General features: G+C 44.1%; 1 protein-coding gene across 2 annotated transcripts; it reads left to right on the forward strand.

Annotated features, from left to right (window-relative positions):
- The first annotated feature begins 302 nt into the window (after positions 1-302).
- On the forward strand, positions 303-13,195 carry TBXT (T-box transcription factor T). Of its 2 annotated transcripts, none has more exons than XM_083434217.1 (8): positions 303-1,007; positions 3,025-3,289; positions 4,670-4,804; positions 7,180-7,241; positions 7,337-7,398; positions 8,738-8,914; positions 9,475-9,604; positions 10,565-13,195. In XM_083434217.1, the coding sequence occupies exons 1-8, from the start codon at positions 802-804 to the stop codon at positions 10,830-10,832; spliced, it is 1,305 nt and encodes a 434-aa protein (XP_083290343.1). In that variant the 5' UTR covers positions 303-801; the 3' UTR covers positions 10,833-13,195. The 2 variants fall into 2 exon arrangements, with proteins under 2 accessions (XP_083290343.1, XP_083290342.1); XM_083434216.1 differs by having other exon boundaries at positions 370-1,007; positions 9,472-9,604.
- The last annotated feature ends 14,190 nt before the right edge of the window (positions 13,196-27,385 follow it).

Below are 27,385 nucleotides of genomic sequence, written 5' to 3' on the forward strand. Positions count from 1 at the left end.
TTATTTCCACCGCCGCCCTGCTCCATTTACTTGCTCTTTGAATCGAATCGTATTGATATGCGTAGAAATGTGGTTTTAACACCGAGCCACTGGGGATAAGAGTTTGAAAAGGGTTCTGAAAGCACGGAAGTCTGAATGTGGAGGCAACGTCTGGCCGCAACTATTCGACCCCAAGCCGTCTTGTTCTTTGCTGGAGGGTCCCGGCGCATCTGCCGATGGGTGGGTGGTGCTGCCAAGCCGGGCCAAGGGGATGCTGCTCCCCGGTTATGGCGCTCTTGCTGACATGGCCCATTTCCTCTGGGGCTGCAGCATCCCCAGTCACCGGCGGCTTTGATAGAGGTGCAAACATTTGGGGGCAAATTTACATAAAATACCGCGTTTAATCCCACTGGCTGCAATTAACATCACAGGCTTCCCCCCCGCGCGGGCAGCGTTCTGATATGACCGCAGGGAGCCAATCAGGTGGGCGGGCCGGACACATCAAAGAGACTGTCCTCCAATCAGGTGAGCCCCCTGTCGGCATTGTGATGTCACCAGGAAGCTACTTATAGGGGGCCACGTAATTGCTCCCCGCTTGAGCAGTTTCGAGGAGCGCCTGTCAGAGGTCAAGTGGAATTAACCCCTCCGCACCCAACCTGCGGATCCCTCCTCCCCCTGCAACTTCGTCTATACTCCCCTCCCCATTTGCAACTTGGAGCGGGGTCACCCTGGACAGGTCCTCCAAGGTGGAGAGCGTGGGATCCCGATACCCTGGAGGAGCTAGCTCAGTAAGGAGGCTCTCGGGCAGGGCGGGAAGGAAGGATGACCTCTCCGAGCACGGACAGCTCCGGCAAGAGCCTGCAGTACCGGGTGGATCACCTGCTAAGCGCCGTGGAGAATGAGCTGCAGGCGGGCAGCGAGAAGGGCGACCCCACCGAGAGGGAGCTGCGCGTCACCCTGGAGGAGAGCGAGCTGTGGCTGCGCTTCAAGGAGCTCACCAACGAGATGATCGTCACCAAGAACGGAAGGTAGGAGAAAGGCAGGCAGGTGGAGGTGGGCCGTCTCAGGTGGACATGATCCACCCCCTGCTTCCAGTGACTTGCCCCACAGGAGCAAAAACTCATAGCATTTATTCCCAATCCTCCTGTAGCTCAGATCACGGATGGAGGACATGCCTCCCAGGCTGTCGCGTCTCGGTGTCCTCCTGTTGTTTTCCGTGGGGCACACCTCATTGCTGGCTGCCTTTCTCTTCCTCTTGGCTTCCTCCCCTTCTGCTACATGTCCTCTCTCTTTTCCATCGCCCTTTTCCGTGTCCTCTAAAGCTTCGTTAATAGTTCCTTCTCTCTACTACTCCGTTGATCTATACAAATTCAGTTTGCAATCCGTTCTGGTGAGCTTTTCAGGGAGGGCCTTTGGTTCTCATTCACCTCACTCTTCAATTACTTGCCCTAGACAGCTCAGCTTCGTTTCTAAGGTAGCGGCTGCTCTTGGAAAGTCTCCTTAGGTGTAGGTACTTATCATTGCAGTGGCGCGCTTTCAAGGTGAATTGTGCAAGCACTTTTGGGCGGCCGTCCCTCTCGTTTTGCCCCTGTGCAAAATACACCTTGCGATGAGTCAAACTTCCGTCCATTTGCATCAGAGCGTTTGCTGCAAGGCAGAAAAGGGTCCCCACAATTCAGGTGCAAAACCAGGAGGTTTTGCATGGTAAGTTTGGAATGGAAACTTCCTCAACCCGCAGAGAATTCTAGGCAAAACTAAGGATGGTTTTCGGCTAAGTTTTATTCTGAGTAGACTCACTGAAATTAATGAACATGTCTCAATTATGTCTATTAATTTCAGTGGGTCTACCCTGAGCAAAGCCTAGTTAAATATCACCCTAAGCAACTGGTTCCAGACAATCCTTTAAAAAGAGTCTTCAATACTCTTGCTCCAAACATATTTACATAAAAGCAACACCACATTACATCTTATTGTCTGTAAGATGTTTTACTGATTTCAGATCTTGGCCCCTAGTGCTTTATGACAGTCTTTAAAAACGACTGCCTTCCACCCCTGACTATTTGCTCTGTGATGTTGTCTCCTCCAGTTTATTGATTCTGCGAATTTCCCATCAACCTACACAAAGGTATTGTTTAGTATTTGGTTACTGGGTTGGAGTCTGTCTAAGCTACCTGACCTAGGTCCCACCGAAACCACTGTGAAAATCACGATTATGTGAAGCGGGGAACTAAGGTCTGGATCCAACGCTTTACAATCATTTCCAGAGGCGTAGCCTTTGTTAGTCCTTTGCAGCAACAGCAACAAAGGGTCTTGTGGCACCTTAAAGACTACTATTATATGTCACCGTAAGCCCGTTAAAAACCAAATCGGAGAAATAACATAAACAAAAACTTCTCCCGTTTCTTGTTTACAAGCGTGCACATTACTCGCAATTGAATTTCAGTGAAATCAAAGGACCTAGGCAATGAGGAACAAAATGCAAATCGCAAGTCGTTTCAATGGAATTGGCTTCCATATAGTTTGAGGGCAATGGGCTGCTTACACCTCCGTGGTAATTTCCTAAAGACATTTGCACCTCGTCCCTAAAACTGTTTATTCGCCAGGAATTGGACGGATGCCGGCGCTTCCTTTCAAAATAAGGCGGCTTGGGGTCCCTAATGGACGGCGAGCCTGTATGGCAGATTCCGTCCCGTAGATTTCACTAAGCTTTAGTGGAAGGCAGCGGGAGTCGACCAGCCTTACCCCATGCACGTTTACTTGGAAGTAAAACCCAACGGGGCTTCCTTCCAGCCGTGCGTAGGAACGGCAGCCCGACAGCCTAGTCCTGTTGGGGTGAAATCAGACCTATTTGGCTTGAGTGAGGATTGAGGCCTGAAGAACCTGTGTGAAAGGGAAGCCCGAGGGAGGCCTTGCTCTCCGCGAAGCCGGGCGCTCCCTTGGCTCGGGCTTTCCCCGCTCCTCGCTTTCTCTCGGGGCCCCGAGGCCTAGCTGGAGGGCGCGCCTCCTCTTACCGGGCCTCTCCTCGCGTCTCCTTCCCTGCTGCAGGCGGATGTTCCCCGTGCTGAAGGCGAGCGTGTCCGGGCTCGACCCCAACGCCATGTACTCCTTCCTGCTGGACTTCGTGGCCGCCGACAACCACCGCTGGAAGTACGTGAACGGCGAGTGGGTGCCCGGCGGCAAGCCCGAGCCGCAGGCCCCCAGCTGCGTCTACATCCACCCGGACTCGCCCAACTTCGGCGCGCACTGGATGAAGGCGCCCGTTTCCTTCAGCAAGGTCAAACTCACCAATAAGCTCAACGGAGGCGGACAGGTGAGGAAGACCCCTCTGCGGGGAGGCCGGCGGCCTTCCCTCATGTGGTTGCCCGCCTCAAAAGCGAAATGGGAAATAACGAAATGCAGCACCTTCGCGCGCCCTTTCTAAGCACGTTTTCCCCACCCTGCGGACAGAACGCTGCTGATTTGCTTGGAGTTAACCTCAACTAAGCGTGCTTAAGGCTACAGCCTTATTCTCATTTCCAGTTTACAACACAGTGACGTGCAGACGTCCAGCACTGAGAGGTTGGAGGAGCGTCTCCCCTTCTTCTGCACTATATGAACAGGTTTCCAGAATTTGGCAGTAGGAGATGCTAGCTACATCACAGAATAGTGGCTACCAATTTTTCTGAGCCTCCTGAAGAGATTTGTCAGTTTCCAGAAAGAGGATCTGTGTGTGTCTCTCTGTGTCTGTATTTTATAGACTAGAACTGTGGGGCCACTGTGTAAGTGTAACACTCCTCACATCAGGGGTCATGGTTTGACCCCTGTTCCCAGGCTGCAGTGTTACTCATTGCTACCCCTTCATTCATTTATTGCTAGCTAGTCAGTGACCACAGTGTGGGGACATTGGGGTCAGGCCTTCTGCCTGTCCCCTCTTCCAACTTCCACAACTTTGTCTGAAGAGACCCTATGCCTATGCACCTATGTAAGCCCAGTTCAGACCTTTCTAGAAATTTGTGGAAGATGGAAACGTGGGCAACCAGGCATTCTCGTGTTGCTACCCTCCAGACCACCCGTGGAAGAAGCACACAGATGACAATTGCAGGGTGCAGGTCTGTTCATGTGGAGACAGGGGATCCTTGAAGTATTGGAGTTATGGGATTTGAAAGTTTTAAAGGTCAAAACTAGCACTTTGAATTGAGCCCAGAAATTAGTTGATAGCCAGTGCAAAGTTAGCCTCTGATCATTCTAGTCTTTGGTCTGCCACTTTGGAATAACAGTAACCAGTCTTTGTGTGACTTTCAAGTACAAGAAGGATTAACAAATGTAACCTCAAAAAACTCTCTTGAGACTGTATGCACAGGCAAAATATTGGTTAATATCTCATCTTATTAAACTGAGATATGATCATTTGAACTGGGCCATTATTTTAAATAAGGGTTGTGATTGAGACAGTTTGGTTGCATAGGGTTGTTTAAATTAATGTAGCGGTACTTAAATTAGTCACATCTATTTATTTCAGTAAGTTTATGCTGGGTATCACTTAGCTGTATACAAAGCTTGGCTGTCTCTCCCCCCCCCCATTTTTTTATATTTAAACTAGTCAATTGCTCTTTATTATCCTTTAAGAAAAACCCACACCATATAGTAGTGTAATATCAAACATTCTCTGCAGCTGTGCCTGTGCTGACCACTGTTCTCCTTATATTGACAGATCATGTTGAACTCCTTGCACAAGTATGAGCCTAGGATTCATATAGTGAGAGTTGGTGGCCCTCAGCGAATGATCACCAGTCATTCTTTCCCGGAGACCCAGTTTATAGCTGTGACAGCTTACCAAAATGAAGAGGTAGGAGCAAAATGAGGATGAGCCCTGCATGGATTTTCCTTCTTTCATGCACCAAAGGACAAATTTGTGGCATTAAGGAAGGGGATGCTAAGGTGGTAGTGGGAAATGTTGATTGTGCACAAAAAATTTAAAAGGATGCTGTGAAAGAGATGCAAGAATTGTTCATCTCCACCGAGAACTGGACAAATTAAAAAGCAGCAGAGTGTCTGGAAGGTAGGTAAATTGGGAGAAATGTTGTAAGTATAAGAAGACTAAGCCGAGTAAGATTTATGTATTGTGTATTTCCTTGTTTGAAGGAAAGAGGTTTTGAAGACAAGATTTGAGCAGCTATCAGCCAGAGATATTTAATCATAGTAGGGACAGCTGCATATTCCTGCCTTGGAGGGAATTGGACTAGATGACCCACAAAGTCCCTTGCAGCTCTAAGGAAGGGTTGGCTTTATAACATGGAGGTCTGAACAAATAATTCTATACAACTTGTTTATTTCACACTTCTAGTATAAAGTAACCCTTTTGCTGCATTTTCAGTTGAACGTCAAATGAGCTTGTTTAGTTAAAATTATCATTTTATTCAGACAAAGAAGAGCAACACTGCTGTAGTTTCTGAACTTATGCCTTCACACAAGAGCCGCCTTTGTAGAAAATTCTTGGACTTTTTTCCAATCCCCCACCCCTGAACTATGTGGAATTTGTTTTTTAAAAAGATGTGTTTAAGACCTTCATCAAATTTAATGTGTTGTGCTGAGCCAATGAATCAGGCTAAAATATAATAAAATGTTCACAGATTTTCAATACATGCAAGATTTTGAGGATATTTATTGCAGAAAATAGTTTCAAGGTGACAGCATAATCAAACATTCTCATTTTGAAAAACTCCCTGTAAACAGATTGTTTGACTCACGAGAACCTAGATTGCATACTGTTAACACCAAACAACTTTTCACAGGCTGTAAATTGAGAGATGATGTAAAAATCCATATTTTAAAATGTTTGATTGCATCCCCCCACCCTGTCAGCTGAAAAGAGTATTGGAAAATCCCAAACTTGATTACATAATGTGAGAAAATAACTATTGAAATATCAAGAGTAGCTTCACCATGGACTAATATGTGATATTATTTTATGTTTCTGTATAACTTTAACCTGTGCCCTAACGTGAAACCCCACAGTTTCTCATTTAGAGTAGTGTAAAGGAATGTAAATAATGTGATTGCTTAGCTGCCAAAATAGGGTAAAGAGTGTTGCTTGGGTATGTTTATATAAATGTTAATCTTGCTTTATATGTGTCCTCTTTCTAAGAATGTAATAAGTAACCACCAGTCTAGCCTGTTGCGTCTGAATCAGTTGCTAAAGTTTAATCTAACTATTATATTTCTAGCTTTCAGTATCCAATTAAACTCAGGAGAACATTCAGGATTTGTTGTCATTACAGTTTCTGGGTCAACTTTTTATGAAAAGTGTTATTTTCATAACTGATACCAAAGTAGTACAACTAATCAAACTGCATGATCAGCAGTAACTCTGAAGTATTATTTCCTAAAAAAGTTGGAAGGCAAGCCCACCAAATGTATTTGCTTATTTAGGAAATTTTTAAAACAAGTTCATAAAAAGCCCTCAATGGTGAATATAAAATAATATATATATATTTCCAAAGATGGAAATGTGTATTTGCCTCTAAGCACCCCTTTCATCACAAATAATTTCCAAAACAGTCTGTGCGGGGTGGACATAGATTTCACAATGGTTAAATATCAGTGAGTGATAAGTTTCAAATACTACATTATGTGAAACACATAATGAGCAATTAAGGAGCCTGAAACCAAATTGTTGACCAGTCTTCTGTTAATTCTGCAAGCAACACTTGCAGTTTCCCACATATGAAATTTTAACTTTTTGTGTTTCCTTGAATAACAACTGATAAAGGTGTGATACAAGTTCTTTGCTGTTATATTATGTATGCTCAATTAATAACTCAAAAGATGTTAACTACTTTGTTTTTAATATGACCGTGATATTCATGATTAAGGTATTTTTCACTGTTGTGTTACCTAGAAACCTGAAACTTTTTATAACTGTTTTTAGTGTACCGCCCCCCCTCTTATGCACTTCCTTAACAGGATAATAAAACCAGGCATTTAAATCAGGGAAAGTGGGTGGGGGGAGGTTGTGGTGGAGAGAATGATTTCAAAGCATGCTGTTGCAGTGTGTGAGCTGTTTAGTTGCTGTTTTGTTAATTCCATTCTGAGCCATTTCCCTACTAGAAACCATTGTGAGCTACCCTGGGGAGTTGGTAGAAATGTTGTGTGACTACTTCATGAAAAAAATGTGTAAAAATGTCAATTTGAGACGTTTTGTTTGTGTGTGTTTTTTTTTAGATAACAGCTTTAAAAATTAAGTACAATCCCTTTGCCAAAGCTTTTCTTGATGCAAAAGAAAGGTGAGATCTGTTGTCTGCTTTCAGTTGCATTTATGAATCATATTTCTGCAAAGAATTTAATCTTTTTTGGCTACAAAATATGATTTCTTTGGCAGAAGTGACCACAAGGACATGATGGATGAAGTGGGCGATGGTCAGCAGTCAGGGTATTCGCAATGTATGTCTAAGCTCTCTTCTGAAAATTATTTTATAGTATGCCTCCAAAATCAGTTCTCCTTTGCTCAGGTACCTTTTTTTGCTATGTATCTAAGGATATTTTAAATAAATATAGTACAAGTCAAAGTGCTGACTTGTAAATGTGCCCTTTCCCAAAACATTGTAGCTACTTTTGTTTCTTTTGCCGATATCTTCTGGTTTTGCATTTTTCTAATTGTGTGCAGTATATTTAATCACAAAGACCAATAGTCTATTTTTAACAGTTCTTATAGTGAGATCCATTAGTGTAATAGTTCTCAACTTTTTTTTTTTTTTTTTGCCTCTGCTCCTCCTTGAACATTGAGGGAGAATCTGCACCCAGTTTCCCCAAAGTGCACACTGGGGAACAATGGGATTGTGAACAATTAAGTAATATAATATGGGATGTATTTATTCACAACTAAGTTTTACTCTGAGTAGACCCACTGAAATTAATGGACTTAACTTAGTCACATTCATTCATTTCAGTGGGTCTGCTCTGAGTAAAACTTAATTAAATTCCAACCTACACTGGCAACTACTTTCTTGAGCCAGGATAGAATTTGAACATTTCATAATGCCTTGACCAAAAGTAAATCTATGCCTACAAACAGTGCATATCCCACTGAAGTTGTCACTGAAACTCTTCATTGCTTTTAATGGCAGAGGCCTGTATCTATAATCTTTGATGTAGGGAAGAAAGCATTCTGTGTGTCTCATGGAAGCATTTATATCCATGGAACTGAAATCCATGGAGCTGGAAATACCGAAGAACAGCTAGTGCAGTTTCACTGCCCTAAATGAATAAAGTGCAAACACTAGGCCAAGGATCTCACAAATTCTGAAAGAGGCTCTCTGAAATCCCATTGAAATCTATGAACGCTGGCAGTAGTGTAAAGTTTTTGGGTATTTTAGTGTGATGTTACCCTTGCTGGAAGTGGAATGCACAGTTTGATGACATCACAAGCGAGGCAATTTCTAAATTTTTATTTATTTATTTATTTATTTATTTATTTATTTATTTATTTAATATATTGTCTTTCTCCCAAGTTGGGATTCAGGGCAGCTTACAACATTATAAAATACAGAGTCGTAAAAGGAAACTAGTTAAAACCAATAATTGAATGTTTGAAATGCAGCCTGGATGTTGGGGGAGGGAGGAGAACTTATAACAAGGATGCCATTTTTGTAGCTCCTCTGTAAATATAAGGATTTAGTTACTTGGTGCTCTGGGACCTCATTTGCGCACAAAGGCCTCACTGCATCTTGGACAGGTCTTGCTGCTATGTGTTGGTCTAGTGAAATGTCCCCTCTTCTTGCAGTAGGTGGCTGGCTGATTCCTGGAACAGGGACTCTGTGTCCTCCTGCCAATCCTCATCCACAGTTTGGAGCACCTCTGTCCCTCTCCCCTGCTCACAGTTGCGAAAGGTACTCATCCCTGAGGAATCACCGCCCTGCCCCTTATCCGAATCCATACACTCATAGAACCAATTCTCCAAGTAAGTTTTATTTATTATTACTGGCCTCAGGTGGTTTGTTATTGTGGGAACTCAACTGGTTGATCAAATTTCAACAGGAACATACAGAATGGACAAAACTCTGTTCATAGTGCACTTGATGACTGTTGTCAAGAAGTAGCAGGCAGTGATTTGATTTATTCTTCACTCTGCCTTATTGCTTATTAATGCTATATGTGTGTGTGTGAGCCAAGTGATTTTTGTTTTACTTCTCAGTGACAGCCTATTATTAATATCATTTATTGTTCATTCTCTGTGGGAGTCTTGTATATGCCTATTTCACAGACGTACACCAATGCTGGCACTCAGTTAGAGACTGTCTGTGCCCACTGTCAAGTCCTTTCTTTGGTATCTACCTGCTGAACCAGGTATTTGAATCAAAACACTGGTCTGTGCAAAATTCCATCTATAGTCCACAAACAAAACCAAAGGAGGAAAACAAATCACTTTGACTCTCCCACCCACTGCCAGATAAATATTTCTAGAGCATATATTTGTAATAGGGGCTGCACTTCTCATACAGATGCTTTCCTTTACAGCAGCATATGGTGATAGTTCTTCAGCCTGCCTTTCTATGCTCCAATCCCATGACAACTGGTCCAGTTTAGGTGTCCCACCCCCAACAAGCATGCTGCCTATGAGTCACAGTACCGGTCCACCAACCAGCTCCAGGTAGGCTGTATTCCCTGAGCAAGGAAGCCATCAAATTTCTATAATATGGAATGTGACTTTTTCATTAGGAAAACTGCTGAGAAAGTAACACTTGATAGTGGGAGTGGGAAATCTCTGGCCTGAAAGCCTAATAAGGCCCAGCACACATCCCAGTTAGGCCCATTAGGGCATTTTCTCCAAACCACGCCAACCTGCCCCATACTTGATGTAAGTTGCGCCCACAAAAGATTTGGTTTATTGTTTTGAGTCAGTTGACATCATTGTGATGTCAGGTGATTAACAGGTGGGTGTCTCACCCACCTGTCAAAATGGCCTGTGTGTGTTGGGGTATTTGGAATCCAGCCCACTGGCCCGAACATGTTCCCTGCCCCTGACTTGCAAGGAGGCTAAAGGGGTTACAATTAGTTTTTTTAAAGGAGTGGGGGATGCAACTACTTCTCCTTCCTATGGACTTGCCTTAAGGGCCTCTGATGAGGTGGGGCTTTATTTCCCTTTGAAGGATTTCCCAATTCGGCTGAAGAACCCTAAAATTCTGCTGTGAGCCTAATCTGCATACTAATTGCCAAAAATGGGGAAAATATCATTCTAAAAGCTGTCAGATATTTTATGTTCTATGGCTGCCAGCAGGATTCCAGAGGGACTGTGTGCAAGCAAACAAATTATGTAACATTTCTCCATTTTGCAGAATGGCCAAATGTGTCGGTAGCATAATATAGAAATTATACACCATCAAGTTGGAGGAAGGGATTCATAATTATCTGATGCTGGAACCCAGTGTGACATCTTCTATCCCCACTTTTGCACCTGGGGCTTGGAGGCTGGAAGAATAAACTGTCCAAGGCTATGCAATGCCCATGTGACTGGAGAGTGTCCAAGGTCAACATTCTGTTCGTGAGGCAGTACTGGGGCCCCAAGTCAAGCTTGCATTCTGAAATCTCTCTCTTTTTCTTTCTCTTGCAGCCAGTATCCCAACCTGTGGTCTGTCAGCAACAGCACCGTCTCGCCTGTGTCACAGTCAAGTGGGATGCCCAGTGGGATAGGATCCCAGTTTTTACGCAGCTCCACGGCCCACTATCCCACCCTCCCTCATTCTGTCACCACCCCTTCCTCAGGATCTCCATTGTACGACAGTGGGACCCCTACAGACGTTGCCGACAGTCAATACGATGCATCAGTGCATGCTAGACTTTCTTCTACATGGACTCCCGTAACAACCCCTTCTATGTAGGTCTTTCCTTTGGACAAAGGACTTTCTAGCTGCTCTAAACCAGGAATACAGAAGTAACGTTTCAGGAGGGCAGAAGGAAAAGGCACAAAGTATGCTAGCAGTAATTGCTTTATGCTCATCTCAGTATTAGAGTGTGATGATAGTGGCACAGACACCTTACGAAAGCGGGTATGAAACTTGTTTGGCAGCACAGGCCATGTTGGGAGTGTTTGCCACCCCTTTTTTCCCTCTTTGCAGTCATGAGGACGAGAAATGTTGCCAACCCTGAGATACAAGGGCTCTCCCTTTTCAAAATAGGCCTTTTCAGTTTTCAAATTTCACCAGAAGCAAAATGCACCAAAATGGGAATGAGCTGGTCATGGATTATATATATTTTTTTACTTCCTCTGGGCTGTTTATATCTCTATCTATCCATCTATCTATCTATCTATCTATCTTTCTATCTTTCTATCTTTCTATCTTTCTATCTCCTTTTTTTACTCTACTGAGGGATAAATTATGCCATGTATCATGTATGTATCTCATTCAATCACTAGTCGCAGAAGAATGAGTGAACAACTTATATTGAGAAGTAAAGTGCATGTTTTCTAGACTCGAGTGCTTGATCTGTGCTGGCTGTTTCACACGTGCAAGCCATCACTTGCATATTCATTGCTTGGTGACAGCAACTTTGTGTGAACTTCCACTAAGTGATGACTTCTCATTTGCTGCTCTTTTATTGTGCTTTATCATTAGACACATTTTTCAGCCCAGTTTGTGCCAGGCCCATAATGAATGGTTTAGGTGACTAGTTCAGCTTGAGTGTAAATTGTACTTTCATACTAAACAACTTGAGGTTTGTTTAGTATCACCTGTTGGACACTGCAGATGATATTTTAATCTGGACAGGAAAAGAATGGTTTGCCACATGTGGAGTGATGTGAACTGGCCCCAACTGATGAGACTTCTTGTTCGAAATACCTAGATGGAATCAGCATTAAAGGACGATAGATAGCTAGAATAAAAAGTGCACTACTATAATGGACATGCCTTGACCATATTATTTCCCTAATTTGCAGATTTGTGCACAACTATATGTTTATTTCTTTGTTACTTTTGAAATGACAATCAAAAAGAGTTCTTTCCTGCATAACAAATGCAGTTTTTGAAGCTTTACAGACCAGTTCTTGTTTTTTAAAGTGCCTCTTTGTATAGTGTGCTTTGTTCTTGTGCAGTGTAATCTTACGTGTTTGCTCAGAAGTAAGACCGTAGTGGGACTTACTGCGAGGCAAGTGTGCCCAGGCTTAATTGCCGTCTTAAAGCTGATTCACTGCAATAGTTCCTGTACAAATACTTGTTTTGCCACATTTACACATTGCACATACTCAGTGAGAAGCCATTGCAATCAAAATAGCGAGAAGCAATCATCTTACCAATATGTGTACAAATGGTGAAACTGCTGTGCATTCATTTGCCACACACAATCATGCAGGCTATCTGTATGTGGTTTTCCTATATGAAGTGATACCTGTTTAGGAAATTGGGGTGTGTCTGTGTATAGCTTACCTTTAAAGAGAGGATTGCAAATGATTTTCAGCCTATTTAAAGGGCTGTTGTCTAAGGGCTGTTTGAAGACCTTTAATTTTAATATACTTGAAACCAGGCTCAAAGTAGAAAGTGCACATTTGATAACCTTTTTTTCTAATTTATTTTATTTCAGTATTGTCCGCCGATGAGCAATATTTATTTGTTAGTATAAGCTTTTGTATATGTGTATATGCTTTTTCTGTGTACTTACAGAGATGAGAGTTTGTAGTCCTGATATTGTTGGACTCCCATAAGCCCCAGCCATTATTGCCAGTGATCAAGAGTTAAAGTCCAGCAACTTCTGGAGGGCCACAGACTCCTCATCCTTAGTTTACTGTATCTTAAGACAATCACCTGGGGGACACTTCTCCCAACAACCCTTTTTTAATGTGTCAGAATAGTGCTGCTTTTTCAGGTTAGCAAAGCCAAGCCATATTGTTGTCTTGGGTCTTATAATTCCATTCATATTAACAGAATTTTGCATCCTCAGAGGACTGGAGACAAATTCCACCATAGGCCAAGGTGGTGGAGGGCTTTAATTTCATTGCTTACAAACTGCTAGCAACAAGAAAGCCAACACCGTTGTGGCCATTAATTGATGTTATGCCATATGTCAATATACTGTAAATAAGCTCTCATGTTTTATTGTGAAAGCTAATTCTTGTAAATTAAGTCTATGCAATTATTATTTAGTGCCTTCTGTTAGGTGGTTAGCAAAACTGTATGTAATTGTGCTTTTATCATTTTAAATGTATTCAGTTAAACTGCAAAATAAAGTAGTATATTTCCTTAATAAACCAAATGCTTAGCTGCCAGTTGCTGCGAATACTTCACTTGTGTCACACCAGCAAATAGATTACTTTATGGCACAAGAACCTCTAGACTGAAACAACTGGATGATACTTATTATTGTACTACTGCATATGACAGAAGCCAAAGACAGAGACTGTACCCAACCGTAGCCTGCAGGGATGCAACACTACAACCAAGGTCCTGAGTTTCTGCAACTTGACTGAATTGTCTATTACTTGCATTAATTTGATGGAACATTTGTTTCATAGCTAGAATGTTAGATTCTGTGGGCAGCAACAATATTTTTTTTAATATGCAGTGTATATGCCCATCCTTACCTTTCTTGGTTAAAATGGATGGACTGGGCAACCATCAGATTTTCAACTCTCAGTTCCCAGTGGCATACCTCCTTATTCCCATCTTCCAACAAAATCTCTTTTGAGTATCAGGATGCATCTTAGCAACAAGTGCTAATGGAAATGTTACTATATATTGTTGTTGGCATCTGTTTTGAGAGACAATGGAGTGCGCCTCTGGGGGTGAAGTCAAACTGCTGCAGTAGCAGCACTGAAGTGACCTCCCGGGGGCACAAGTCTGGACAGTGTGTATGGAGGTCCTGGGCTACGCAGGCGACAAGACCCTCCTCTTGGCCTCGCTGGTGGGGCCCAAAGGAAAGCAGAGCCATGTGTTTCACACCAGCTTGGTTGCAGGAGTTGCCAGAAAGAGATTTACAAGGCACCATCCAACCGCCTTAGCGACCACACTCCAAAGTTGTGCAGGGTTCACTCCTTAGCCTTTTCTTCTCCCAAAGATGTCCCACAAAACAGTGGAAGCTTAGGATCAAAGTTTTCTATCTCCTAGATGGGCTACCTTCCCAGGTTGATGAGCCCCATCTGCCCCGCACTTCCTTCTACAGCACATGCAGAGGGAAACTGCCTTCTGGACCGTTGGACCCACCATTGGTCTCATCCCCCAGAGCCTGCCTTCACATGCAGAGGATGTCCCTAACTCACTGAGGGTTTGAGACTCCTCATCTACCCTCACTTGATTTAGCCAGTCAAAGCTGTTTCAAGGATGTGGCCACTGTTGCACACTGACAGCTTCTAGGAGCCACAAGTGAGAGATGAGTGCAGGGTGGGGAACAAGGGTGGACAAACTACCCCAGAAGGAGCACAATGTGTCCCCCACCAGAGGTACAACCCATTCTTTAACACCTCAAATGCCCCAACTCATTCCATAATGTGATAAAATATAAACTCAACTTTCAAACTAGATCCATTCAAGACCAGCGTTTTTCTGCTAGTTCCTCCATGCTTTTGTTTACCCAGAGAGTCTCTCTCCCCCCATGTAGCAAGCAATTTTATCAAAGAAGACTCCATGAAAGAGAGTGTGGCTGTCACAGGCATCCTTTGCTTCCCATCACCCCCTGACTGCTCTGCTAGTGACACGGGTGGTGCTGTGGTCTAAACCACTGAGCCTTTTGGCTTGCCATTCACCCTGTAATGGGGTGAGCTCCCGTTGCTCTGTCCCATCTTCTTCCAACCTAGCAGTTCGAAAGCATGCCAGTGCAGGTAGATAAATAGGTACTGCTGTACCAGGAAGGTAAATGGCATTTCTGTGCGCTTTGGTTTCTGTCACGGAGTTCCGTGGGACATGAAGCAGTTTAGTCATGCTGGCCACATGACCCAGAAAGCTGTCTGTGGACAAACGCTGGCTCCCTCAACCTAAAAGCGAGATGAGCATTGCAACCCCATTGTCTCCTTTGACTGGACTTAACTGTCCAGGGGTTCTTTACCTCTCTTTTTTAAAGAAAACCTTTTCAGTGCTTGCTGAAACTGAATCTCAAAGAAGTTCTGAGGTCAGACCTAACTAACACAGCAAACAGATGAACAAGCTCAAATCCTCCCTTCTGGCTTCTCAGTTTGACTCACGTGGAGGGAATGTCCTCAAAGCTAGGCTTGCACTAACAGTACTCTGCATCAAGCCCAAGCACTTTCTCACCCTGCTTTAAGTAAGAGGGAAAATAAAAGAGCCAGTGTTCTGCTAAACGGATTGCCAGAATTCATCTTCAAGAAAGTGCTTGTGTCTTTACGGGCAGAATGGTGAGACGTTCATCTGATCTGCGTTCATTGTGAAATGTGGATGTGCTCTTAAGTCCTCTTAAGCCTCCACAGTTCAGGGAGCCTTCTGCTGGAAGACAAGCACACTCTGAGCTAGAGGACTACAAGTCACTGAGTAGTTGCACAACCACCACTCTGTCTCCCAGTAAGAACATCACAGCAAGGGGTACATTTCCCTTTTTGAAGCAAGCCCTTGCTTTGCTGCAAGTTTCCGACCCCAAGTATCAGTCAGAGAAGAAGTCACTGCAGGGAGCTAGCTCTCCACCCGATAGAACGCTCTGCTGCAACCACCAGTGGCCCTGAGATTGCAGAACTGCAGGGAAACATAATCCAGCCCCAGTAATAGGCCAGAGGACTAATGGCTGTTTGCACAGCTGTGTGTGCATAGTTGTGGTTGTTTTTAATTTAGATTTATTTTGAAGATTTCCAAACTGATCAAAGAGCTCTCCAAGCAGCATTGTTGCAAGCACTGTAATGCACAGTAAGCACTGAATATGGTTCTGTTGATAAGACACACATATATATACATCCTCAAAAAAAGAAATACTCCACTCAACTCCTCAAAGAATTTCCCCAGGTCTCACTCAAGCAGTGGCGTAGCGTGGGGGGTGGGGGGTGGGCCGGGCGCACCGGGCGCAACATCGGGGGGGGGGGGCCGCTCACACTCGCAGCTCTCTGCCCCTACTAAAATCCACGGGTTAGGGGGCACAAATTACTTGCCTTGCCCCGGGTGCTGACAACCCACGCTACGCCACTGCACTCAAGCAAGATGAAGTGAATGTTCTTGATATAACAAGTGACTGCCTCTGCTAGCCATGATAGCTATACAGAACCTCCCTAGGCAGTCTGCCATTGAAGGCCTGTTGTGACTGAATAGCAAAAGAAGAGGGGCCACATGTCTTCCTTGCAGGCTTCCCATTGGCACCTGACTGGTCACTCTGGAAAAGGGATTGCAGAATTACATGGCTCTTTGGTCTGATCTAGCAGGGCTCTCCCTATGTTATCATGTTCCCTCACAACAGTGATCTTCTATGCTGCTTCAGAAACTTTAAAAATCTCCCTGATTCTTAGAAGCAGTGCGCTATGCTCTGTGCAGAGCTGTAGTTTGAAAAGTTCAAGTCTATATTAAGTACTGTTGTTGAATTCACAGAACTTTTATTCTTTAACTTCTAAGCATCCTTGTCTCAATGCAATTTTATCGAGTGTTACAACTTCTGCAAGTTTTACAAGTTTAAACAAACCACACCACATAAATATCAGCAGAATGCTCTGCCCTGTGGCAAACATGGTAAATTGCTGATATATAATAAAATCAGAACTGTTTGCACTAATTCCTAATACATTCTGTAAATTATTGATTTGTTTGGTAAGAACCATTTGCTTTTGCTGTACTCAGTAAGATTATTCCATCTTACCAAAAAGCTATTTTTGTTTTTGTTCCCTAAATCTAAGGTAATGTGTTAGTTTACTAATAGTGGGGAGTTCCCATAATTTATCCATCCATTCTATGCTAGATGATGCATTTGCCAATCTCCATGGCTTTGCAAAAGGTATTCCAGCTGCAGGTAACATATAGGAAACTAGTTCTTTACATTGGCGGCTGAGTAGAACTTTGTCTTGCAATTTTCTGGATTGTAGCTCCTGTGTTGAGCCAAGTTTCACTGAAGTCCAGAGGGCTCCCTTCCATGTTTGGTTTTAGAGCTGGGGTGTAAGCAAACAAACAGGATATTTTCATTCCTTTAAACCCAGCAGAGCTCTCAGTGGAATGTAGTGTACTATTCAGTGGAGGAGGGTGAGGAATTTGGGAGCAAAGAAGCTATAGCTTTAATAGCATTCTTATTTACAATTGTTGACAAGTCTTTTCACAAAGTTTATATAACTTCTGGAAGCTTCTCAAACTTGCTGTCAGCTAACTTGTTCAGATTACACACACACATGCTGAAGGAACGTGTACATTTTGTTGTTTTTGCCAGGGCACAAAGCCTAGCCTCACTCCCCACTGCTGATGTAAAGGTAAAAAAGGTAAAGGACCCTTGGATGGTTAAGTCCAGTCAAAGGGGATTATGGGGTGTGGCGCTCATCTTGCTTTCAGGCCGAGGTACCCGGCGTTTGTCCACAGACAGCTTTCTGGGTCATGTGGCCAGCAGGACTAAACCGCTACTGGCACACGGAAGACCGTGATAAGTGCCAGAGTGCATGGAAATGCTGTTTACCTTCCTGCTGCAGTGGTACCTATTTATCCACTTGCAGTGGTGTGCTTTTGAAGTGCTAGGTTGGCAGGAGCTGGGACAGAGCAACGGGAGCTCACTCTGTCGTGCACATTCTATGCACATTCAAACTGCCGACCTTCCAATTGGCAACCGCAATAGGCTCAGTGGTTTAGGCCACAGCGCCACCTTTTACCGCTGATGGTCATGTTCTACACATGTATCAGTGTATGCATATAGATCTCTTCTACATGAGGATCCCCTTCGCATATCGGAGTTCTATGCTCTACCCATGTACTGATGTATGCACATAGATCCTGACAGGGATCCCCTACATATAGAGGAGTTCTATGTAGTACACCTGCAAGCATGTAGAGCGCTGTGTGTGTGGCCATTGAAACATCAGCAGCAGGGGCAGGAGTAGCTTGCACAAACCCACCACTGTCCATCAGATGTTCTTTTAGAATGGCATATGTGTGAGTGTGTGTGAACCTGCATTGCGACCAAGTTTTGGTTCTGTAATGGAACCTTGGCATTTAGACCAATGCCAATCAGGACACAAATGTTGCTCCCTATACCTTGGGGGCTGTTTCCTTGCTGACTGTTGTCAATTGCAGACGCCAAAAATAGAATGCAGGCAAAGAAAGCCATCCAGGCAGATGCTCTAAGCACACGAGGCAGCGGCTTGGCCAAAGCAGCTGGGCAATCTGATGGTCTGACTTCAGCAATTACTTCTCTATGTATTTTTCCTTATGAGCAAATTCTTCCAGCGTAGGTGAGGAATGGCATTCATCTTTTGACTGCCTACCTCTGGGAACACAAACTGCTCGAGGATGCCAGCAAGTGCCTGACCCTCCTCCATCTTTGGCTGTCAGAAAACAGCTGCAATTAAACACCCTGAGAAAAATGGCCTGTCAGGTGATTAAATGGATGTTTGTCTGCATCCAGTCTTTTTTTTTTTTAAGTCATGGGTTCACTTTCATGAGTAGTCTTGTAGGGGGCGAAGGTTAACAGGCCATGAAAAGCAAACTAGTCTATCCATAAAAGCTAAGAGAATAATTCATAATGGATCACTTGTTGAATGTTACCAATTGTCCTGCTTGTGAGCAGTCTAGGGAATCCTTTTGTGAATTTACTTTTCAGTCATTTGCCGTTCCAGGCATCAGGTTGTGACAATTCTTCCAGTGTAAGGGGATAACTACACATAATCCACACAGCAGAGCCCTGGTGCTGGTTATTTTATTATTATTTGTGGAAGATAAAGCTATCAACGACTGCTAAACATTAGCTCAGTTGGTTGGAGTGTGGTGCTGATAACGCCAAGATCACGGGTTCAATCCTAACCTGCATATTCCTGCACTGCAGGGGGTTGGACTAGATGGTCATCAGGATCCCTTCCAACCAGGGGTGCCAACTTGAATAATTGATCACGCATAATTGATCACATGACATGGTGCACACATGGCAATGGCCATCAACTATGGGGGTCCCCTCAAATATTTTATTGGGAGGGTCAAAGGGACCTTGGCCTCTGGGAGTCAGGGCCTATGCCTTCAGCTCTACAGTTCTGTGATTCTGTGATAGCTAGGTTCTACTTCCACTGTCAAAGGCGCTGGTAGTATGCCTCTCTATACCAGTCACTGGGAATCACAGCTGGAGAGAAGGATGCTATGCTCACGTCTAGTTTGCAAGTTTCCCACAGGCATCTGACTGGCCACTGTGAGAACAGGGCTAGATGGGCCTTTGGCCCAATCCAGGCAGGCTCTCCTTACATTCTTGCAGTGCTCAGAATCTTTGACCATTGACCATGCTGAAGGGCTGGGAACTGGAGTCTGTAAGCTGGTTCTGGCCCTACCTACCATTGGTCTCTTTCCCTTCCACCTACCAGTCCCAATGGCCACAGGGCTCTTCCCTACAGTAAGCTGTTCTGAAGAACAACCTTTTGGCAGTGCCCCATTGGCCCTAATGGCCCAGCCCCCACTAGTCCATCATGATTGACTGAGGACACACCAATTTCTGTGTGTCCTCAATCAGCCTTCCTTCATCTCCCGTCTCACCAGATTTTGGCTCTCTTTCACTAACACACTAGTTTAGATCAGTTTACAGAATGTTCTCTCCCCCCGCCGCCCAATTCCTTAATTTGAATGGAACCAGAGAGAACATGATCCGAGCATTGCTAGTACAGCATGTTACCAACATAATTATGAGAGCTAGCAAGCTTTGGACAACGAAGATGGAAATTATGTGAATTACCTAACACTTGTAATACGTGCCTGGAATCAAGGTTGGAAATTTACAAAAATGTTTCCACAGTGCTGATTGAATATCCCATTCATCTCAGAGCCAGAAATTGCCACCTGTCATGTATTACACAGGATTGTCCTGTGTTTCAATGCAAAAGGTTATGTCCTGTATTGATAAAGCTTTGTCCTGTATTTCAGGTCTTCTCCCCCCCTCTCTCCCCCAACTTAGGGATCTTCTCCAAATGCATGGGTTTGAAACAACCCCATGTGAAAGGTCATATATTTAAGCTCTGGGTAGCCAAGCAAAGACAGATTTACAAATTAATGTGTATTGTGTGCATGTGTGACAAATTCCAGAGGGGCCATCCTGTTAGGCTGCAATAGATTGTGATGGATTGTTTTGAAATCACTTTAGCACCAAATGGGGAAAAAATTGCTCCCAAATCGCCCTGTATTCTGCCAGAACAGAAGTGACAACCCTAGATATACCCAGAACCTTGATATTGGATAAAGTAACTCATTTACTGTGGCATTAGCTTCTTTGTTATCAGGTATAGAAGTCTATGAATCAAGGGGAGTTGACAACAAATAATATGCTCTCTCTCTGTGTGTCCTTTCAGGGTTTCAGCCAGCCATACTCCCTTCCAAGTCATCCCATTCCACCCCCACCCCAAACTATTTGATTCCGCCCCCCACCAGCAGTCAGCCCTCCATGCCCACTAAGCATATATTTAACCCTTATTTAGTTGTTTGGGTATTTTTTCCCCTTCCCTATATACCTTCTGTACTTCTGCAATCTTTTGGGTTCCCCTGAGTCTGCTTGTGCCCACCCTGCTTCTGCATGCATGAAGCAATTTGGGTTACACAAGGAGTGACTCTTGGAGACTTAAGTTTGCTATTAGCATATATAGTAGATATTGTTTTATGCCAAAAGCAGTGTATTACCTATGAAAACTTATAAAGAAACGAGCTGCTATTGATCCATAGGTTTCCTTTTGTTTTTGTAACTGTGGTCTGTGGCTGTTTATCTGGAATCTCTGCCTCAATAGACCCCACCAACTTTATTTGAATTGTAACCTTCTCCTTTATACTTTTCATGTTTTGAAACGCTACTATATGGAGCCAAGGATGAGTGGTGAAATTTCCCTGTTGCCGATGGTTTCGGGGTGAGTTAGGTAGGTAGTTCTTCACATTGTTGCTTGATTCACCGGTCTGTGTGCTCCACCTTGTGGATGTCACATTTCATTTTGTAAGAACAGGCGGAAAGGGAGGCGAGAGCTTGCAACTTCCTGCCTAGCTATTTGATGCTTGGGATGATATGCTACTGTGTTAACGAAACTCTGCTAGGTGTGAGCCCAGTGTGTGCTCCCAGAACAAGGTGCAGAGGATCTGCCCAATGAAAAAGCAATTCCGTGATGTCTAGAGGAGTATTGCAATGCAGATGGGGATACATGCTGTTGAATGCACACCAATCTTTAAGCAGTAAGAAAGCAGTAAGTGAGAGCTGGACCATAAAGAAGGCTGATCGCCGAAGAATTGATGCTTTTGAATTATGGCTCTGGAGGAGACTCTTGAGAGTCCCATGGACTGCAAGAAGATTAAACACATCCATTCTTAAGGAAATCAGCCCTGAGTGGTCACTGGAAGGACAGATCCTGAAGCTGAGGCTCCAATACTTTGGCCACCTCATGAGAAGAGAAGACTGCCTGGAAAAGACCCTGATGTTGGGAAAGATGGAGGGCACAAGGAGAAGGGGACGACAGAGGATGAGATGGTTGGATAGTGTTCTTGAAGCTACAAACATGAGTCTGACCAAACTGCGGGAGGCAGTGGAAGATAGGAGTGCCTGGCGTGCTCTGGTCCATGGGGTCACGAAGAGTCGGACACGACTAAACGACTAAACAACAACAAGCACATATCCAGAGTTCTGTTTCCTTGAAAGATGGGAGTGGTTCCTGTATTATTCAATGGTCATTGGTTTCTGGTCTGTCCTCAGCACAACTCAATGTATTAGTATTGAAATGGGAGGCTGACTGTTCTTGGGGGGTTTACACTCCTTCTGCATGAGTGGCTACACAGCTTGGGGGTACTTCACTTGGCCTTGGTGGCATGAAGTACAGTGGTACCTCGGGTTAAGAACTTAATTTGTTCTGGAGGTCCGTTCTTAACCTGAAACTGTTCTTAACCTGAGGTACCACTTTAGCTAATGGGGCCTCCCACTGCCGCCGCACGATTTCTGTTCTCATCCTGAAGCAAAGTTCTTAACCCAAGGTACTATTTCTGGGTTAGCGGAGTCTGTAACCTGAAGCGTCTGTAGCCTGAAGCATCTGTAACCCGAGGTGCTACTGTACCTTCCACCCACTTTGGCTGGTGGGCCCCTAACTAGACAGGGATAGCCTAAGTGCTGTTGTCTATGTTCTGGTAACCTCTAGGTTAGATTACAGCACTGCATTACACATAGGGCTGCCTCTGAAAACAGTCCAGAAACTTCAGCTAGTGCAGAATTCAGAGGCCAGGTTGCTTACTGGGGCAAGACGGTTTGAGCAAATAGCATCAACCCAGGCCTGAGTACACTGGCTGCCAATTAGTTTCCAGGCCCGATTCAAAGTACTGATTTTGACCTATAAAGCCTCATATGGCTCAGGATCCCAGTGCCTCAAGGACTACCATTCCCCATATGAACTGACCCAGACCTGCAGTCATCACCTAACATCCTCCTTCATGTGCCACCTCCAGGAGAGGTCCGGAAGGTGGCAACATGAGAATGGGTCTTTTATGTGGTGGCTCCCCATTTGTGGAATGCTCTCCCTAGGGAATCTCCCCTGGTGTTTTCATTACATAACTTTAAGGGCCAAGTGAAAAAGTTCGCCTTTGGCTAATTAAACAGCCTGTGACCTTTTAAACTCTGTGTGAGTGTTACTGTTTTCTTTGTTATTATGCTATGTATTTTTGTGTTTTTATACTGTAAACCACCCTGTGGTTCTCAGACGAAAGGAGGATAAATAAATAAAAATAACTTAAGACACTCAAGATTCAAAGGAAACTGAACCCTAGGTGAGTGCTAACACCCCTAGAGTCTCTTGCCACTCAGATTTTGGAACATGCAGCAGCAGCAACAACAACAACAATCTGATCCTCTTTGAGTATGCAAGGCATCTCATATATGTGATGCCATTTACAGCAATCCTAAAAGACTGGTCATTATTATTATCCCCATATTGCAGATGGGAGATTGGAGGTTGGGAGACTTCAGTGCAGATGTAGGTTTTGAACTAGAGTCTATAGCTTAGAGTTCCTTGCACAGAGAAGGTCCTAGATTTAGCCTCTGGCACCTACAGTTTTCCTTTTTAAAGAACAGATAGCAGATGATGGCAAGGAATTATCTTTGCCTAACACTCAGGAGAGCTGCTTCTGGAAGCTGTGGGCTGCAATATTATACCCCCATCCTGGGGAGTAAGTCTCACTGAAATCAATGGGGCTTTTCCTCCTTGAATAGGCATATGTAGAATAGACATATATAGCATTGAGCTGTTAATATACATGGGGAAGTTGTCAGCTGTTCAACTAATAAAAAGTGCATCAGCCACAATGTTAGCTCCTGCACTACAACTGACAACACTGACCAAGGTGTGGTTAGTGTGAATTCCCTTCATTTTGCAGCTTTTGGCTTTGCAGATTAATGTGTACAAGTCATCCAACTCTTGAGAAAACAGGATATTCTTTAAAATCAATATTTGATTGGAAGTGCTACTCATTTAAAGTGCAGTGGGGAAACGTATCAGCTTCTCCTGGACAACAGTTTCCCTCTGAAATTGCATGCCATCAAATGGGCCTCTAGGTGGCCTTGTGTATTCACCTGAAATCCAGGATCTGATTACCTCCTTTTACATGAGTTATTTCTGGCTGCAGATTAGGAGCTCACCCAGAATGCTCAAATTGTGATAATGCATTAACCACAGGCACAGATCTGGCCACTGGTGAGCAAATGCCATATCATGCAGAATTTGAAAATAGGTTTCAATGCCTTCCAATAGCACTTTCATTTATCTAGTAATAGCAGCACAGGCTCACGGCACAATAAAACAATGCACGGCTTTTAAAAAAGCAAAAGGGCTAACAATGGGAACTCAAAGAACCAGATAAAACACCTAAATCCACGTCTGTGTGCAGAAACAAGTTTTCGCATGCAAACAACTGACCTCACAACACATGCGGGGTGTGTGTGTGGGGGGGTGGAAATCAGTCCCCCAGGCATACAACTGTCAAAGCTGTACATCCCTGGGCTCCCCAATCTTTCTCACCACCAACGAAAACTAATAAATGAATAGATAACCTAGCCAAGTGATGCTGACACAAAAACTTCACACATACCCTATGTAAAAGAATGAAAGCTTACTATCCCCCCCCTTCTTTCTCCTCCGTTCTCTCTCCCCACCGTAGCTGTCAATGTTTTCCCTTTTTTAAGGGAAATTCCATTATTCCGAATAGGATTCCTTGCAAGAAAAGGGAAAAGTTGACAGCTATGCTCCCCACCTCCTTCCCCAAGCTCATACTGTCTATAACAATAGTGTCTCACATCGAATGTTACTTATCTGTAGAAAGGACTCTATGTACTGAAAGCAGAGATGCTGTATGTACTCTGGTCACCCAAGAAAATATTTTAATAAAAACAATAATTTAAAAAGCTGTATGTGCAATTCTGCTGCCAGTTCAGGGTCTGTGGGCTCAACAGCATTCCTTTTTGGGTCTACATGAACTCTTCCTCCACACTGGCTCCAGAGCTTCCTATCCCTGTCTGCTACGCCACCCCCCCAGCATGGCCAGTATTTCATAGATGACACAGTACCACTGATCTTTTCAGCCAGGAAAGGGAAGCATCTTGAGTACCGTACAGCACATCTGATCAGAGCCAAACAGGACACGTGTTATGCTTAACCCAGTTCTCCAAGTGGTGAGAATTCTATAGGTGCAGCATGTACACGTTTGGTTGGGAGACAGATCACAGCAGATCTAATGGTATTTTGTAATGTTTATATTTACAGATGTACAGGTTGAGCATAGGTGGAGGGTCCAACTCAAACGCTTCAGATGTTTGCTCCTCCCCATCAGATTTCAAGGTGGGGGGGGCATTAGTACTATCAGAAAACTTACTGAGACAAACTCAGCCCTATGTCCTTTTCTCTCTCCATCTACAAACTACTTGTTGATTATCCTACTGATGATGTCATGCCCCACATCCTCCAATCAACTCTCCCAGTGGTTTCATATAGATCTTAAGCAACAATGGAGTATAATGGAGCCCTGTGAGACCCCACAGCACAACTGCAACAGGGCAAAGAAGTCCTCATTGCCACTCTCTGGAAATGGCCTTGCAAAGTAAGAGCAGAACCACCATCTCAACATCTCAAGCTTTAGTAGCTTCATAACCCCCCCCCCCCTTTCGTAGGATCCTCCAGATGGCTAGCATAATAACAGTTCTCAGGTGGGCTTTGGAAATATAATAATAATAATTTATTTCCCCAGTCATTCCGGGAGGCTCCCAACAGAATAGTAAAAACACGATAAAAACTTTCCTAAACAGGTCTGCTTTCAGATGTCTTCTGAAAGTCAGATAGTTGTTTATTTCCTTAACATCTGATGGGAGGGCGTTCCACAGGGCGGGCGCCACTACCAAGAAGGCCCTCTGCCTGGTTCCTTGTAACTTCACTTCTCACAGGAAGGGAACTGCCAGAAGGCCCTTGGCGCTTGACCTCAGTGTCTGGGTAGAACAATGGGGGTGGAGACGCTCCTTCAGATATACTGGACCAAGGCCATTTAGGGCTTTAAAGGTCAGCACCAACACTTTGAATTGTGCTCGGAAACGTACTGAGAGCCACTGTAGGTCTTTCAGGACCAGTGTTATGTGGTCTCGGCAGCCACTCCTAGTCACCAGTCTAGCTCCTGCATTCTGGATTAATTGTAGTTTCCGGGTCACCTTCAAAGGTAGCCCCATGTAGAGCGCATTGCACATGCACCACATCCAACATCATAGCCAGTTCTGTATCTTACAGAAGAAGGCATTTATAAAAGGAACTCCTGAAGTAGTTTCAGCTTTGAAAAGTAAATTATAAATAATTCTAACAATATACTTGTGGGTAGGGCTGCAACCCGGAGATCCTGCCAGCCTTTAAAAGCTTCCAAGCAACAAAAGATGTAACTGCTGTGCCTCCCACCTAGTTCTTTCATCAACCCTTTTCCTCACTCATCTCCCCTCCCCAATAATGAAGGACCAGAAATGCACTGCAAGCAGCGCACATCCGCACAAGAATATTGAAATTCAAATGTAAGTCCATTTTCCTGCAAGCCCTTTCAATCAATTTAAAGAAAACGGATTCCTAGACTTTGGAAAGAGCATTGCAGTTCTTCACACAAACCAGCACACAAGAAGCTAGAGTCACTTTTAGGGAATTTTAGTAAAACTTATCTGCTGTGAGATTGCAGATTCTCAGTGTGAGCATGAGACCTGGAAGCACTGTGGGAAGACAGAAAGGAGATTGTGGGGAAAGCACTTTCAGTTGCATAGGGAACAACCAGACAAATGAGATTTTGCATGTCTTGGAGGGGTGGCCTTTTAATAATCTTTGCTTATATTGTTCTCTGGGGAAATGGTTGTGGCAGCCTGCCTCAGTACTGTGACACAACTCAACTATTAAATGCTTCTACCTTTAAAACAGTCAATTATCTCTTTAAAATGTAGAAATTAATTAGCCATCTGGATTGTCCTTCTTTGCACATAATACAGAAGAATATCCTTTTCTGCCAATGAATAGTCTGAAATTAAGCAGTGCTTGTGCAATAGTGGTAGAAGGATCCAGGGTAATCAACAGTGTGTTCTGCTGTTACTTGTGACAAGGTATTGGAGATGTACCCTTACTCCAAAATTCACCCATTGCTACAGCAGCTGTAATCACTACTGACGAACTGCATTTTACTCATGTTCTACTAAGTTGTGAAAAGCACCATTAATGGGATCTTCTGCACCTTACTGTGGCAAAAGACATAATGCCAACTACAAATGCTGTGAAAACAATAGGTTTTGGTATGCAGTAGTTTTTTTTAAGCCGCAGGGAGTTGTAAATGGTGACTGTGTGATTCAAGAATTGCTCAAAATCCAGTACAACATGACTTATCCTTACAAATTCTTCCTCCTCTTCTTCTTCTTCATAGTTTGGGAGCGGAACATCCAAATGTTTAGGTAATCATATAACCACACTATACCTCACAGTTCTTCCGCATTAGGGTTTTCTGTGGAATTGGCACACACTTTGTATGCAGGTGGCGCTGTGGGTTAAACCACAGAGCCCAGGACTTGCCGATCAGAAGGTTGGCGGTTCGAATCCCCATGACGGGGTGAGCTCCCCTTGCTTGGTCCCTGCTCCTGCCCACCTAGCAGTTTGAAAGCACGTCAAAGTGCAAGTAGATAAATAGGTACCGCTCCGGCGGGAAGGTAAATGGCGTTTCCGTGCGCTGCTCTGGTTCGCCAGAAGCGGCTTAGTCATGCTGGCCACATGACCCGGAAGCTGTACGCCGGCTCCCTCGGCCAATAAAGCAAGATGAGCGCCCCAACCCCAGAGTCGGCCATGACT

This window comes from Podarcis tiliguerta, assembly GCF_965153285.1.
Source record: "Podarcis tiliguerta genome assembly, chromosome: 3".
NCBI lineage: Eukaryota > Metazoa > Chordata > Lepidosauria > Squamata > Lacertidae > Podarcis > Podarcis tiliguerta.

What these genes read in the sequence shown, in the direction of transcription:
- TBXT (XM_083434216.1), top strand. Translation starts at nt 802, where the DNA reads ATGACCTCTCCGAGCACGGACAGCTCCGGCAAGAGCCTGCAGTACCGG. An exon ending in ATCGTCACCAAGAACGGAAG is followed by an intron (nt 1,008 to 3,024) that starts GTAGGAGAAAGG and finishes TCCCTGCTGCAG; the next exon opens with GCGGATGTTCCCCGTGCTGA. An exon ending in TTTCTTGATGCAAAAGAAAG is followed by an intron (nt 7,242 to 7,336) that starts GTGAGATCTGTT and finishes TTTCTTTGGCAG; the next exon opens with AAGTGACCACAAGGACATGA.